The following is a 16,147-nucleotide window of genomic DNA, read 5'->3' as shown; positions in this document are numbered from 1 at the left end:
CTGAGAGGTTTTTATAGAGAAAACCATGGTTTAACATCACATGTAAGAGATTGTATAGAGAAAACCATGTATTAACATCACATGTTAGAGGTTGTGTAGAGAAAACCATGGTTTAACATCACATGTTAGAGGTTTTTTAGGGAAAACCCCATGGTTTAACATCACATGTAAGAGGTGTTAGAGAAAACCATGGTTTAACATCACATGTAAGAGGTTGTGTAGAGAAAACCATGGTTTAACATCACATGTAAGAGGTTATATAGAGAAAACCATGGTTTAACATCACATGTAAGAGGTTATATAGAGAAAACCATGGTTTAACATCACATGTAAGAGGTTATATAGAGAAAACCATGGTTTAACATCACATGTAAGAGGTTGTATAGAGAAAACCATGGTTTAACATCACATGTATGAGGTTATATAGAGAAAACAATGGTTTAACATCACATGTAAGAGGTTATATAGAGAAAACCATGGTTTAACATCACATGTAAGAGGTTATATAGAGAAAACCATGGTTTAACATCACATGTAAGAGGTTATATAGAGAAAACCATGGTTTAACATCACATGTAAGAGGTTGTATAGAGAAAACCATGGTTTCACATCACGTGTAAGAAGTTGTATAGAGAAAACCATAGTGTTATATCACATGTAAGCGGTTATTTAGCGAAAACCATGGTTTAGCATTACATGTAAGAAGTTATATATAGAAAACCATGGTTTAACATCACATGTGTAGAGAAAACCATGGTTTAACATCACATGTGAGAGGGTTTATACAGAAAACCATGGTTTAACATCACATGTAAGAGGTTATATAGAGAAAACCATGGTTTAACATCACATATAAGAGGCTGTATAGAGAAAACCATGGTTTAACATCACTTGTGAGAGGTTTTATAGAGAAAACCATGGTTTAACATCACATGTAAGAGGTTATATAGAGAAAACCATGGTTAAACATGTAGAGGTTATATAGAGAAAACCATGGTTTAACATCACATGTAAGAGGTTGTATAGAGAAAACCATGGTTTAACATCACTTGTGAGAGGTTTTATAGAGAAAACCATGGTTTAACATCACATGTAAGAGATCGTATAGAGAAAACCAATTTTTAGCATCACATGTAAGAGGTCGTATAGAGAAAACCATTGTTTAACATCACATGTATGAGGTTATATAGAGAAAACCATGGTTTAACATCACATGTAAGAGGTTATATAGAGAAAACCATGGTTTAACATCACATGTATGAGGTTATATAGAGAAAACCATGGTTTAACATCACATGTTAGAGATTATATCTAGAAAACCATGACTTAACATCACATGTAAGAGGTTTTGTAGAGAAAACCATGGTTTAACATCACATGTAAGAGGTTATATAGAGAAAACCATGGTTTAACATCACATGTAAGAGGTTATATAGAGAAAACCATGTAAGTTTAAGAAAACCATGGTTCACATGTAAGAGGTTATATAGAGAAAACCATGGTTTAACATCACATGTAAGAGGTTATATAGAGAAAACCATGGTTTAACATCACATGTATGAGGTTATATAGAGAAAACCATGGTTTAACATCACATGTAAGAGGTTATATAGAGAAAACCATGGTTTAACATCACATGTAAGAGGTTATATAGAGAAAACCATGGTTTAACATCACATGTAAGAGGTTATATAGAGAAAACCATGGTTTAACATCACATATAAGAGGCTGTATAGAGAAAACAATGGTTTAACATCACTTGTGAGAGGTTTTATAGAGAAAACCATGGTTTAACATCACATGTAAGAGATTGTATAGAGAAAACCATGGTTTAACATCACATGTAAGAGGTTATATAGAGAAAACCATTGTTTAACATCACATGTAAGAGGTTATATAGAGAAAACCATGGTTTAACATCACATGTAAGAGGTTATATAGAGAAAACCATGGTTTAACATCACATGTAAGAGGTTATATATAGAAAACCATGGTTTAACATCACATGTAAGAGGTTATATAGAGAAAACCATGGTTTAACATCACATGTAAGAGGTTATATAGAGAAAACCATGGTTTAACATCACATGTAAGAGGTTATATAGAGAAAACCATGGTTTAACATCACATGTAAGAGGTTATATAGAGAAAACCATGGTTTAACATCACATGTAAGAGGTTATATAGAGAAAACCATTGTTTAACATCACATGTAAGAGGTTATATAGAGAAAACCATGGTTTAACATCACATGTAAGAGGTGTTAGAGAAAACCATGGTTTAACATCACATGTAAGAGGTTGTGTAGAGAAAACCATGGTTTGACATCACATGTAAGAGGTTATATAGAGAAAACCATGGTTTAACATCACATGTAAGAGGTTATATAGAGAAAACCATGGTTTAACATCACATGTAAGAGGTTATATAGAGAAAACCATGGTTTAACATCACATGTAAGAGGTTATATAGAGAAAACCATGGTTTAACATCACATGTTAGAGGTTTTTTAGAGAAAACCCCATGGTTTAACATCACATGTAAGAGGTTGTAGAGAAACCCATGGTTTAACATCACATGTAAGAGGTTGTATAGAGAAAACCATGGTTTAACATCACATGTAAGAGGTTATATAGAGAAAATCATGGTTTAACATCACATGTAAGAGGTTATATAGAGAAAAACATGGTTTAACATCACATGTAAGAGGTTGTATAGAGAAAACCATGGTTTAACATCACATGTAAGAGGTTATATAGAGAAAACCATGGTTTAACATCACATGTAAGAGGTTATATAGAGAAAACCATGGTTTAACATCACATGTAAGAGGTTATATAGAGAAAAACATGGTTTAACATCACATGTAAGAGGTTGTATAGAGAAAACCATTTTTTAACATCACATGTAAGAGGTTGTAGAGAGAAAACCATGGTTTCACATCACATGTAAGAGGTTATATATAGAAAACCATGGTTTAACATCACATGTAAGAGGTTATATAGAGAAAACCATGGTTTAACATCACATGTAAGAGGTTGTATAGAGAAAACCATGGTTTAACATCACATGTAAGAGGTTATATAGAGAAAACCATGGTTTAACATCACATGTATGAGGTTATATAGAGAAAACCATGGTTTAACATCAGATGTAAGAGGTTATATAGAGAAAACCATGGTTTAACATCACATGTATGGGGTTATATAGACAAAAAAACCATGGTTTAACATCACATGTATGAGGTTATATAGAGAAAACCATGGTTTAACATCACATGTAAGAGGTTTTATAGAGAAAACCATTGTTTAATATCACATGTATGAGGTTATATAGAGAAAACCATGGTTTAACATCACATGTATGAGGTTATATAGAGAAAACCATGGTTTAACATCACATGTAAGAGGTTATATAGAGAAAACCATGGTTTAACATCACATGTAAGAGGTTATATAGAGAAAACCATGGTTTAACATCACATGTAAGAGGTTGTGTAGAGAAAACCATGGTTTAACATCACATGTATGAGGTTATATAGAGAAAACCATGGTTTAACATCACATGTAAGAGGTTGTATAGAGAAAACCATGGTTTAACATCACATGTAAGAGGTTATATAGAGAAAACCATGGTTTAACATCACATGTAAGAGGTTATATAGAGAAAACCATGGTTTAACATCACATGTAAGAGGTTGTATAGAGAAAACCATGGTTTAACATCACATGTAAGAGGTTATATAGAGAAAACCATGGTTTAACATCACATGTAAGAGGTTATATAGAGAAAACCATGGTTTAACATCACATGTAAGAGGTTATATATAGAAAACCATGGTTTAACATCACATGTATCGGGTTATATAGACAAAAAACCATGGTTTAACATCACAGGTATGAGGTTATATAGAGAAAACCATGGTTTAACATCACATGTAAGAGGTTGTATAGAGAAAACCATGGTTTAACATCACATGTATGAGGTTGTGTAGAGAAAACCATGGTTTAACATGACATGTAAGAGGTTGTGTAGAGAAATTGTATTTCGAATGAGTTTTTAATCAAATGTAAGACGGTTAATGCTTTGCTTTATCACTATACTCAACAGTGTACTTAAATAGAAATTTCCAGAAAGTTGGACGAAAGGTAATATTGTTCCTGTTTTCAAAAGGGGGATACTAATGCTGTAAATAACTATAGGGGATTACTATTGTTAGTTGTCTCGGAAAACGTTTTATACTCAATAGTAAACTGATGATCTTTGACTTAAGATGTAGTAAAACAGCTGATGTTCAATTTGGCTTAAAACAACATCATTCTATTATTGACGATTTATTTGGAATACAAACAATAATTTACTGCACTGTGCGAAATAAGAGAAGGCTCTACTGCTGCTTTGTTGATTATACTAAGGCGTTTGATTTTGTAAATCGCCAGAATCTAATGTTTAAATCAATATTGAAAGGTATAGATGGAAAATTGATAAGTAAAAAACATCGCTGTTTTGTTGTGTTTGAAGCTGTCTTCGATATCAGTGTACATTAAATGTCCAAGAATACAGGGGACTAGCACGGGTCTTACAGGAGATTACGAATATCATGACTTCTCTGTGAATGTGTAACTCAATGATAGACACTTCAGATACTTTTTGTGACGCCGTAGTACTTATTACACAATGAAATATAAACGTCTCCATGGATACCACGCGAACCTTCTCCTAATCACAGATCCGATGGCTCATAGAAATGTGTAGGAAAGAAAAAATATAATGGATGTTATAATTTCATAGATGACAAATAAGTTAGCGGGCCTAATATAATTTCATAGATAACACATAATTTAACTGGCCTAATATAATTTCATGGATAACACATAATTTAACTGGCCTAATATAATTTCATTAATAACACATAATTTAGCTGACCTAATATAAGATAAAATATAACACATAAGTTAGCTGGCCTAATATGATTTCATAGATAACACAAAATTTAGCTGACCTAATATAAGTTCAAAAATAACACATAAGTTAGTTGGCCTAATATAATTTAATAGATAAATAGTAAATTGACTGACCTTATATTAATTTCATACAACATACAACATAAATTAGCTGATATAATATCGATTTCATTAATAAAAATATTTGACCTAGACGAAGCTAATCTCCTCTATTGTGTATGACAATGATAAATGTTTATTTGTGTATTTTGTTTCACCATTAGACGTACGTTTTCTAGGTCATTGAAGTAAATGTTGCTCCTAAGACCATGGCTCCTAAGGCTCATTAGTGTATTACCAAAAAAACAAAAATAAACACACACAATTTTGCAATTTCAATGACTATCGGTTACTGGTTAAGATAAATGAGGCGATATAAGGGGTTTGGATCCAGTTGTGTAACCGCGACCAACATACCTGAGTTCCGTTTGAAAGTTTGTCCAGATCAGACGTAAACATGTCTGCATGTTGACGAAAATGATTGGTTCCAGCAGTAAACCCAGTGCTAATCCAAAGCTATTTTGCAGGAAATAATTTTCATCCACAATAATTGTCTTGTTAAAAAATGAGAGAATTCTGAGTGTTTGGCATAGTTGTAGTGGTTTCGAAAAATGCTGAATTTTGGATTTGTTTCTAAACCATATTGTTTCGTTGTTAGACTCTCATTTTCCGAACTCGACATTTCTTGAATTCCATATGCTAGATGCATTATCTGCATGATATCAAAGCAGTCACATTCTTTTTGTTCAGATTTCCTTGAATTTTATTCAAGATCACGTTGATCATAATTGCATTTACCTCATCGTTTTGTAGTGTTCAGACAGTTGTGTGCTTGTTTTTACCGATGGGACGTTCAAACAATCACAGCACCAGTTCTACACTGAAAAAATGTTAATTCTTCATTTGATGAAAAAGAAACAACAGAAATGAAGAGTAAAGGTTTTCATATTTTATTTCTAAGTTTTTTACTTGTTCATTATAAGAATAAAATTGAATACATCAAATAGATTGTTAATATACACTGACCCGCAAAAGAAACACAATCCAAATTAAGTGTCAGTATTTTGATTTGTATTTGGAATTATCATACGTGATTTTAACATACTGCTACCATACACATTTCCTTTGAAATTCACGGTTCACATACCCCGATTTGCTCGTGCACCGATACATGTGGTATAATTTTATGAGTATTCGATCTCTATGTCATCCTCCAGATATCTGGTGAAAAACACCCAATATTGAATATCATTTGTCTTCACGTGAAGAATGCCTAGGCTTGCTGATGCTGAACGTAGCAGTGCAGTGCAGTTACTGTTGGGCGGAAATACTCGATATGCTGTAGCCGAAGGTTACGACGTCGCGCCAGGACCGGTTCATGAAAACAAATGCAAACGAGACATCAGGAACACATAATCCAAGAATAATCCGTGACACTGTTTTAAGGCGCTTAATGTCATTTGGCATAAAACCTCGTCGTGTTCTGTTGAAATAACACTAAATCGTATTCGACGGGGTGTCAGACTCGAATGGTTGCGACGCCACCGTCCAAATGAGTTTCCTATGCAAAGATGGCACTGTGTCCTCTTCTCTGATGAGTTTAGATTTACGCTGCACCGCACAGAGGGACGTCGACGTGGTTTTTAGACATGCTGGAGAACGATATAGTGAAAACTGCATGGTGGAATGCGACAGATTTGGCGGTGGTAGAGTTATATATGGTGTGGAGTGGTATCTGTAGTGACCGCAAGACCACTTTAGTAGTCATCGAAGGCAATTTGGTAGCTCAACAGTACATAGACTCTGCAACTGGTCGTCGAATTCTTTCTTTACCATCACAACCTGCTCTTTCAATAAGACAATGCCAGTTGCCACGTAGTGCGACGAGCTATGGGCATTCTTCGTCAAAACAACGTAGGCACATTACCTTGACCGCTTACAATCCCGATCTTTCGCCAATAGAGCATGTGTGGGGCATGTTAGATCTTTTCATTAGAACGCGCCCTAAACCCCGGAGACAATATCCGCTTTGGGCCTAGCACTTCTGGAAGAATGGATGGCAGAACATCCCTATAGCACAAATAAACCATTTAATAAAATCTATGCATCGAGGAATTCGAGCCGCAGACAATGCAAACGGAAGACATACGCGTTATTACGACTGGGGACATCTAACGACTACCCCGTCTTGACCCTTGCCATCGTCGAACAGTTGATAACTATACACTTAACTGGATGTGTTATCCAGTAAAATGAATCTTAATCTTTGATTAGTTGAAAAAAACATACATGACATATTTGAATGAAATAGTAAAATTATGCGATTTCTTTTGCGTGTCAGTACATATAATGATGGAATAAACAAGAAATACGTAAGGTGTTTATGTTCATGATTCATATACCAGAAGTAAAATAGTGAATATATTTATAAATATCAAAAGTGATTCGTGACAATGTCTATTTTAGATGTATTGATATTGCAATGGATATTACTTTCCACTATAATGAAATACATAGGGAAAGATAAAACATGACATGATATTATGTATATGACATTGATAGTAAAGCTTATTCATGTAACTCATACCTAGCAAGTACCTGTTAATGTACTCGGCACACCAGTCTAACTTCTGGCATCTTCTTCCAATGGTTTGGGTTCTTTTACCATGATTTCACATTTAATTTATTTGTTAGAGGGGAGTATTTATGCCACATCAATAGCCAAAATTAGAGCTATGTTGAATATTGTTTTAATGTTGAATATATGTAAATAGACGTTACTTCAATTTAATGTATTTTCGCAATCTGCATTTTGATTTCCATTTAATTCCGAGTCTCTAAGCATTATACCCAGGTGTTCACTATATTATGTATACGGTGTACAAGGTAAATAATTCAATGGCAATGATAATTTCAAAAAAATTCTAAGTGTGCAAATTAGAAAAAAGAAGTATAAGGTTAATGGTTAATGGAAAGTGCACGTGAACACATTACCAGTTCCTCGTGCATATGTTTATTACATTTATTCACCTGGTCTGTTGATTTTGTCAATATTTAAAAGACAAATATTATCTTTTCAATTAACTGCATATTAGAAGACGATAGAGGCAATGCTTATTACACCATATATTAAATGAAAAACCTAATTTTAACCGACGATTACTTCAGGGGTCTTGTTGATAATACAGATATTAAAAACGGTTAGAAATGATAAAAATTCACCAATGAAAACCAACATCAATACTTGTCTTCAAAAAAGTCTTGACCATCATTCTATTTTACATAAATAGATGGACATGTATATGTCTCATTGTATAATTTAGAATATTAATTGTTTCCTCGATATATTTATGCCTCTGTGTTGAGATAATTCGATGTGTTACTTATAGTGTGCAATGACTACCCATACATACATTAAGATATAGCAAACAATAAAACGATGTTGCATATATTTGAACGGTTTTTCATCAAATGCGTTTCCAAAATAAATGGAATATTTTGCTAAAAAAAACACCCAAACTTCTTAAGCCATACTTCATTTCTTTGAAAACTACGTTCTTGATAGAAACACTCGTCGTGCCTCCTCAGGAATATCTTTCGTTTTTCCACTGTCTCCTTAAAGACTTGGTTTCTCACACAGAGGAGATTTAATTTCGGCACAGCCACAGTCATCCCAATAAAAATCAATCCAGCTTCCCATGTATAGACAGTCAGCGTTATTCGTATTTTTGCCATAATTGTCAGGTGCTGATGAAGACCATTTCGTAAATCCTGTTATTGGCAAACCCGAATTCCATAACCACGTGCCCTCATTACTGATATCAGACCCACCTAACCACAGGTCAGTAATCTCTATGGAAGAAACAAGGGCATGGATAATTCCAAATTTACGACTTAACATTTATATGACTGATATCATGCAATGATTTTCAGAGGATTGTGTCTCTATAAACATTTTTTCTTTAAGACACAAGTAACCGATTTGCTTGTAACAGGAAACAATTTGTTCACTTGCAACTACGTTATCTTTAACAAAAATAAATATAGAGACATTTGAACAATACTTGACTCTTACACACGAATCAATGAAACTAAAGTTTGTTAGTTGTTTGAAACGTGCTAAATGCCTAAAAAGTGAAAACAAGTCTTCAATAGAAATCTCGTGTGAAAATATACACTCTAGACAGTATAAAATGGGGAAAGGCAGTTTAAATAGTAAAACTACATTTCCAACTTTCACGGAATCGAACGCAACATTTAGCTGAATTCGGGGTTGTCTCAAAAGATTCTTATCCAACCAAGGACCTAACACATGACATGCAATTGTAATGTAAACACATTTTAATTTTTAAAATACGAATAACTAACTTTCACGTTACTGATATAAGTTTGAAGGTAGTTCATGTTAATAGTCCATGCACATGATAACTTTCTCTAATAATCGGAAATGTCTCCGAAAGAGTTAAGACTAGGATGACGTATAGCAAGTATGTAGCACGGGAAAACAATGTGGTGCCTTACCTGTTTTAACTTTTGCGATTCCTACGATAAATTGGTACTTTTCATCATTGATTATTTCGGCCAGAGTGGCGTCCATCCGCTGACAGTATACCTAGATCATATAATTACAATATAGTGCAATAATAGCAATAATGTTCATTCTATTCCAATGCAGCACCAACCCTGAAAGAAATATATAACAAGAAATTTGATTCATATAACGTTGACTCTTCCTGTACGAAATTGATATACAGGACTGAAGAAAATCAAACAAATTGATTACATGAACTTTCTGTATATTTTTAATAAAAATGTAAACAGAAAGATCAAAGAATAAAAATAAGTTTCGTATTGTATTTCTCAGTATTACAAATTTTTCGTTCTAAGAAATCTGTTTGATGTATCAAATGAATTGGCAATAAATAAAACATCTGAATGAAAAATGTACATGATTTCTGTAAATTAAACATAACATCGTCATGAGAACAATAGTAAAACTACCTGCTTGACAACTACATGTTACAGTACTCCACACACCAGTATAATATCTGAAATCACCAGAAGAATAGTAGTAAAGCCTATTGTAATAGAACTGCCTGCCTAACAACTTCTTGTTAATGTACTCAAAACAAAAATATTTTTTGTATTTTCTCGGTGGTTCAGATATGGAGGAACACCGTTAATAATGCAGTGTTTTGCCAAGGATTTTCATTGCTTGTCTTTTAGTTGTAATTACTGCATGACAAATTCATATAGAACTTCGTTAACTTTTTGTTATGTTTTGTTAGTGTAATGGTTTTTCTCTTGGTAGGGTTCATCATCCTATCAGTAGCTTTAATAAGAGCCATGCTTAATTCAATATTAACTGTATAGGCATAAACTGCAATCCACGTAATAGTTTATCAGTTTATTTAAAATTCCTAAATGTTATAGCAAACCAATGATAACTGGTTCAGACTTTGTTAACTTTACAGAATGCTAATGCTTTTCTATACCATCCTTAAGTTTATATTACTTTTGAATATACTCACCAAGGATTCATCCCTCGTTAAATATACATTGGGAAAGATAAGGCATGTTGTTTGCACTCTGTACCAACCACATGGGCAACCGTCATCTTTCACTGCAGTAAAGGATAGAAACAAGACGTACGAAATGCTGTTAACTACAATGGGTTTGAGCGAATGTTCCTGATAATTAGAATTTGCTGTCTTCCGTTGAAGTTAATGCTCGTTGTTATCGTTTTGGTACAAGGCAATATACCTGGTTGTTAATCTGTTAGTACAATTTTGGGGATCTCCATAAAAAAATCTAGTTTCATTGTGTTTAAAATTGATGACGTGTCAGGTACTTTTTTAATGTAAGTGCAGTTATATGTATTTTGCTTTAACATATGGCGGTATTCTACGTGTTATAAACAGTGATAATTGTAATGGTGTTACAAAAAGTATATGGGCATCATTTTACTAAAAGTGTGTTTCTCACTTGCTAAGATTGATATAATACAAAGTCATACTAGGATATCATACTTACAGACATATTTAATCTAAGTCTTTCGTTTGGTCGTCTTTACATACGTTTTATTTGACCCAATATAATGAATTTAAAGTGAAATTATCCATACACTCGATCAAGATTTCAAAACAATAACGCGGATTCTTGATTCTAATTATTTTTCAATAATAATTATTATTAATTAACTGATAAGGTACTCCACGTTATGTTAAAGGTAAATGACAATGATAATTGAATCCATATCTGAAAGAAGAATTGGTCGGTTTCCGATTAAAATGGTATAATGAAAAGCCGTATGGTGTAGGTTTACTCATTACTTGACCTGCATAAACAGGTGTTTTTCACTTGTGTGTCTTTTGTAAACTCTTCCAGATGGCAGGTGGTAGACACTGCTGGTGAACGATTAGTCTACAAGATTTGTCATAACATGTATGTAATCTTTTAATTTTTACTGAAATAATGGGAAGGTTGAGAACATACACATGGATTTTGATATTTCTTTCGATCACTTTTTTTTTTTCTCAGTCGCCTAATAAGCATCATCAGCGTGCCCTAAAATGATAACACGGGGGTATGACGCAGTTGTATTCATTGTTTGACTCTAATGTTTCTAAATATAAATTTGTGTGCAAAAGGCGTGGTTCATGCATATTTAGTTTAATTCAGATTTTATTACAGCATCCAATGATATGAATATGTAAATATAAGTTTCTTTAGGGATTAGGAAAGAAGCTGAGAGCCTAAGTTAATTGTCTGTTAGGTGTTTAATGAGAAAATATGAAAGATTTTTAAACACGTCTTTAATGTGATCTGCTGAAGAGTTCTTTTCCTAATTTAAAACAGCCGAGAAGTTTCCGATAAAAAGCAAAAGACAGAACGACAAAACAAGACCAAATTCAAAATTGTTGTAATTAGGGTTTTGTTATGTATTGTTTCAGCACAGTGAAATTGAATTTGGACTGATCTATTAAGAGTTTTCATATGTGAAAAACAATTACAGGTAGGAAGCTCCAGAAAGTGATGTTGTGTCTGTGTTGTTTTATCCCTTTTGGGTCAAGTTTGCATTGTAAACTAACGAGGAGGGTTGATATCCGTACATGGTAACAGTACAAGGTGTCTTTAATTAATACAGGTATAAAATTATTGGCAGACATACTTTATAAATATTGACAGCTGTCACTTGTGCTGAGCTTTAAACAACTTCCTTAGCTTTAATACAAAGTGATCGATTTGATTGATTTCAAAATAAAGTAACATACTCAGGTTCCAAACGGATGAAGAGGTCTGAGGTGTATAGTTCAACATTTTGCGATGACGTACACACTCAGAAGAGGAAGCAATGTAGGAGATAAAGCAGCACCCATCCGTCATCAAACACAGGATCATACAGGTCTTGTAGCTAGCGGTTGTCGTAGTGACGAGGTCGGAGTCGGGTAGATAGTTCCGGAGTGAAGCTGAAAGTTTCCAGTACCCCTCAAGACAATCAATATAGGGACATGTGACGTACAATATAATCCCTACAAAATAACATTTCTGGATTTTTCAATGGTTAGATACAAACCATATGGCCCTGTATTGAAATCAATACAGACCGTTGGATTTAAACAGTGAATACAAATGAATGGTTTTTTTTTTTTTTTTGGAAAACTGGAACGGAAACCATCTTTAAATACAAAGCAAGCTATAGATCAACAGATACCAAACACGTTGTTTTACCAGTGTTACAGACCATTTAGATATTGGCAGCCATCTTATCATTGAAATAAGTCATCCTACTCATGAATACTAGATTTTTCTTCATTTGCTCACTATATGCAACTTCAACTTCATTGTTTATTTTACAGTTGTAGGATTGCACAACGTTTCACGGTATGTGCTCGCTGTCTGCACCATGAGCGCACGATAGAAAAACTGGACAAAATAAACTATGTGGTTGTATCCCACAGTTTTGCGATTCTATCGTGGTTAATGTTAATTTAGAAATGGATTAAAGATAAATATGCGATAAGGTTTATCTATTTTCTAACTATACAACAAATACAAAATATATTTCCTAATTAAGCCGCAGATATACAGGCTGGACACATGTAGATATATCAGATTCTCAATAGTTATATACATTCGTAATTTAAAGTGTTTTATTTACCAAGCGCGATACGTGACAAGCCTCAGTGTACAAAATCTCATTATATATACATATAATATGTAAATTATAAATGTAAGCATTCACTGGATCTCTCTTTTGTCTCGGCAATGAATCATCTGAAATCTGATACCGTCACAGAGAAAATTTTATTTCAATACTTCTATATTACTCTTATATTTCTATCTTTTTGCAAACATATACTCATGTAAATCTTAATTATTGTGTTTGTTACACGGGACCTAGTCGGTACGGATCTGCTGCGTATATACCTGTATAAAAGTAATGTTTGCCATAGGAACCCCACCTTCCACTCTCTGAGGTGTGAGAGTATGTGATAGAAAAACCAATAAATATAAGGTCCAGTGTTATTTTGAACACTGTCGAATGCCTTTTATAACCACCGATCAATTTGATAGCCCTGTGAACGATAATTACACGAATTTCCCGTTTAATTTTTAATCCATAATGTAAGCAACATCTTCACTGAATTGCAAAAAAAAGGTGCGATCCTATCACAGAGATGTGCGCCCGATACTGTATAGTGCGTATGTGCACACGCAGTCTATATTGCGTTGTGGGTTACCACATTTTGTATTCTTTATGAACACGTGTATCTTATATTTAAGTTTTCAATAATCTTAACAACAACCTGAAAACATTTATATACTAGTCATTGTTTAAGACAGTTTTGTTAATTTATTTTCCCACCAAAGTTGCAATTGGTTCGTAAGTATGTACCGTTGAGATATTACCCAGCACCTGTTCATATATCATTTATAAAACTATTACAAACTTATTTGAAAGTATAGGCCAATTTTGCATCAATAAGCTTCAGATGAAATTAAAATGAAATAGAGACAACGGTGATCATTGAGATGCCCTTATTTGGTTTGCCTAATATTGATCCTTTTTTTGCACGGTTGGAGTAGGAATATTGCTATTTATACTTATCCTATAATGCGATCTGTTCACCTATCCTCATTATCAGATAACAATGTGTATTGAAATATCCGTGCATTAATGGCAAAATGGATAAAGATAAACTTTTCAAACAGAGGCAATTTCTAAAAGAGTATGATTTCAGCAGAACACTGGACTCAATTAAAACAAATCATTAAAATATGTTATAACTTATATTACGTAAAAAAATAACTATAAAAATTGTGTCATTTATGTTTGAAGCAATGAGCATGAGTTTTCTTCACAGGAATCATGAAATTCAATATTTTTTTCTTTTTCTTTTCAAGGTATCTTTGTTTACTTTTTTCAGTCCATTCTCAAAATTATCGAAAAAAAAATATCAAACTCCTTGCACACAACATATCTAAATTCATCAGTAAGGATCAGCCTTTCTGTTGAACATGCGATACAATTTTGGTAACAAACACGACTCTAGCTTGCGGTATGCTTTTAAAGACAATATGTCTAAAACGTTTTGATGACAAGTTTTACATATTTTTCAAATACATATAACGAATCTGTCGGTCTGAAATCACCAATGTTATAGCATGATGTTTTCACACCTAAGCAATATCTATGGATTTGTAATAGCAAATGAGATAGTTTTGAAGTTGTAATATCGTTACACTGGATCTTTCTATCCGTGTATCTTCTGCAGGTGATAGACACTACGGGCGAATTCTGTCATTGTAAGCTCTATGCCATGATTTTACTTATATGAGTAATACAAAAAAATATATACACCTACTCGACGTTATTTTGAAATTACCCGGTCCAGGAAATTACAAAACTGATTGAACTTAATCAGATTTACCACCTCCAAATCAGGATTTTGACATTAAGCAAATTTTATTTACATCAGTGACTTCCAAGGTGTCAATAATGTGGGCCAATGGCATCATCAATGAGTCGGCGATGGACGAGCCAGCTTTACGATGTAGTTTAATTCATAATTAGGCTAAGCTGTATCTGATTGACTAACTCTAAATTTGCATTTAAAGGTGTATATCTTCTGTGCTATTGTGATATCAATTGATAATTCTGAGATAGATTATAAACGAAATAAAACAAAATCATCAACACTTACCTATAAGACGGGTAATTGTAAATACTTGATACATACATGCTCTTGCCATCCTACTATATTGGTTAACCTGTCTTTGGCTGTCTCTGTTAAGCAGAAAGATATCAAGTTGTGATGAGTGAAGTTGTGAATTATGGTTGTCAGTCAGGTAGTCACTCTTGTGTGGCACAGCGACACCGACCAATTATGTTCGCATATTGATTAGAAAGTTACGGACGATTTTTTGTAGATCTTAACTTGTAATAATTTACATAACTAGATGCGTTTCTCATGCAGTGAGAATATTTATGATGATAGTCAATCATATAAAATACATCCGCCCCAAAAAAAGCTCTTCAAACAAAAAATGTTCCTGTTCTGTAAAATACCATATACCATTCCAAATCGAAGAACGCCTTCATCCTCTGGTTTTGATATTGCTCCTGTATACCAAATTAGAACGGCGGAACAGGTATATGTTTCAGACCTTAACTTGAGTATTAAATAGTCAGTTCGTGTTCCATTACGGAATCTTATATTTTCCTATGAAACTTAAGGAGTGTTTGTTGCTCGTTAGTATGTTTGGTAGTATAATAGTTGTTCACTTGGTTCTCCTTTTACGAACGTGATATTACTCACTTGCTTATTTGGATTGGCCTAAATTTGGTGAGAGAGTCGATAAAGCAGAAGACGCTTACCCATCGGGAATACAAGGAATCGTATTAATGAAATAATTTTCATGTTGAAGTTTAAAAGGTGGGATTTCCAGCAATGCGTATGTACCATAGAGGTCGGCCTAGTGATTTTTTTACATTTCGAGACCACTCATCGATACATTACTTTGTGATGTTGTTACTTTGGTTTTACATTTCATCAAAATTAATCGATGACGCACTTGCCTTATTAACTAATTACGTAACTAAGTTACTAAACTGTGACCGCCGATAGCCACTAACACAC

The 16,147-nt window shown here is 33.5% G+C and overlaps 1 protein-coding gene across 1 annotated transcript; it reads right to left on the bottom strand.

Annotated features, from left to right (window-relative positions):
- Positions 1-8,619: 8,619 nt before the first annotated feature.
- Positions 8,620-15,889, bottom strand: LOC132559133 (perlucin-like). The gene is made up of 5 exons (XM_060223740.1): positions 15,886-15,889; positions 12,278-12,535; positions 10,535-10,626; positions 9,525-9,615; positions 8,620-8,855 (listed from the first exon to the last, which is right to left on the bottom strand). Exons 1-5 carry the CDS (start codon positions 15,887-15,889, stop codon positions 8,620-8,622), a joined length of 681 nt encoding a protein of 226 aa, XP_060079723.1.
- Positions 15,890-16,147: the final 258 nt, after the last annotated feature.

This window comes from Ylistrum balloti, unplaced genomic scaffold, assembly GCF_031769215.1.
Source record: "Ylistrum balloti isolate Yb309-2 unplaced genomic scaffold, AGI_CSIRO_Ybal_v1 Utg370858, whole genome shotgun sequence".
Taxonomy (NCBI): Eukaryota; Metazoa; Mollusca; class Bivalvia; order Pectinida; family Pectinidae; genus Ylistrum; species Ylistrum balloti.
Note: the sequence above shows the minus strand (reverse complement) of the source record. Positions and strands in the feature narration are given on the sequence as shown.

Coding starts and splice junctions, on each gene's coding strand:
- LOC132559133 (XM_060223740.1), bottom strand. Junction 10,627..12,277: donor TTCATCCGTTTGGAACCTGA/GTATGTTACTTT, acceptor CCTTTACTGCAG/TGAAAGATGACGGTTGCCCA. Junction 8,856..9,524: donor AATCGCAAAAGTTAAAACAG/GTAAGGCACCAC, acceptor TTTCTTCCATAG/AGATTACTGACCTGTGGTTA.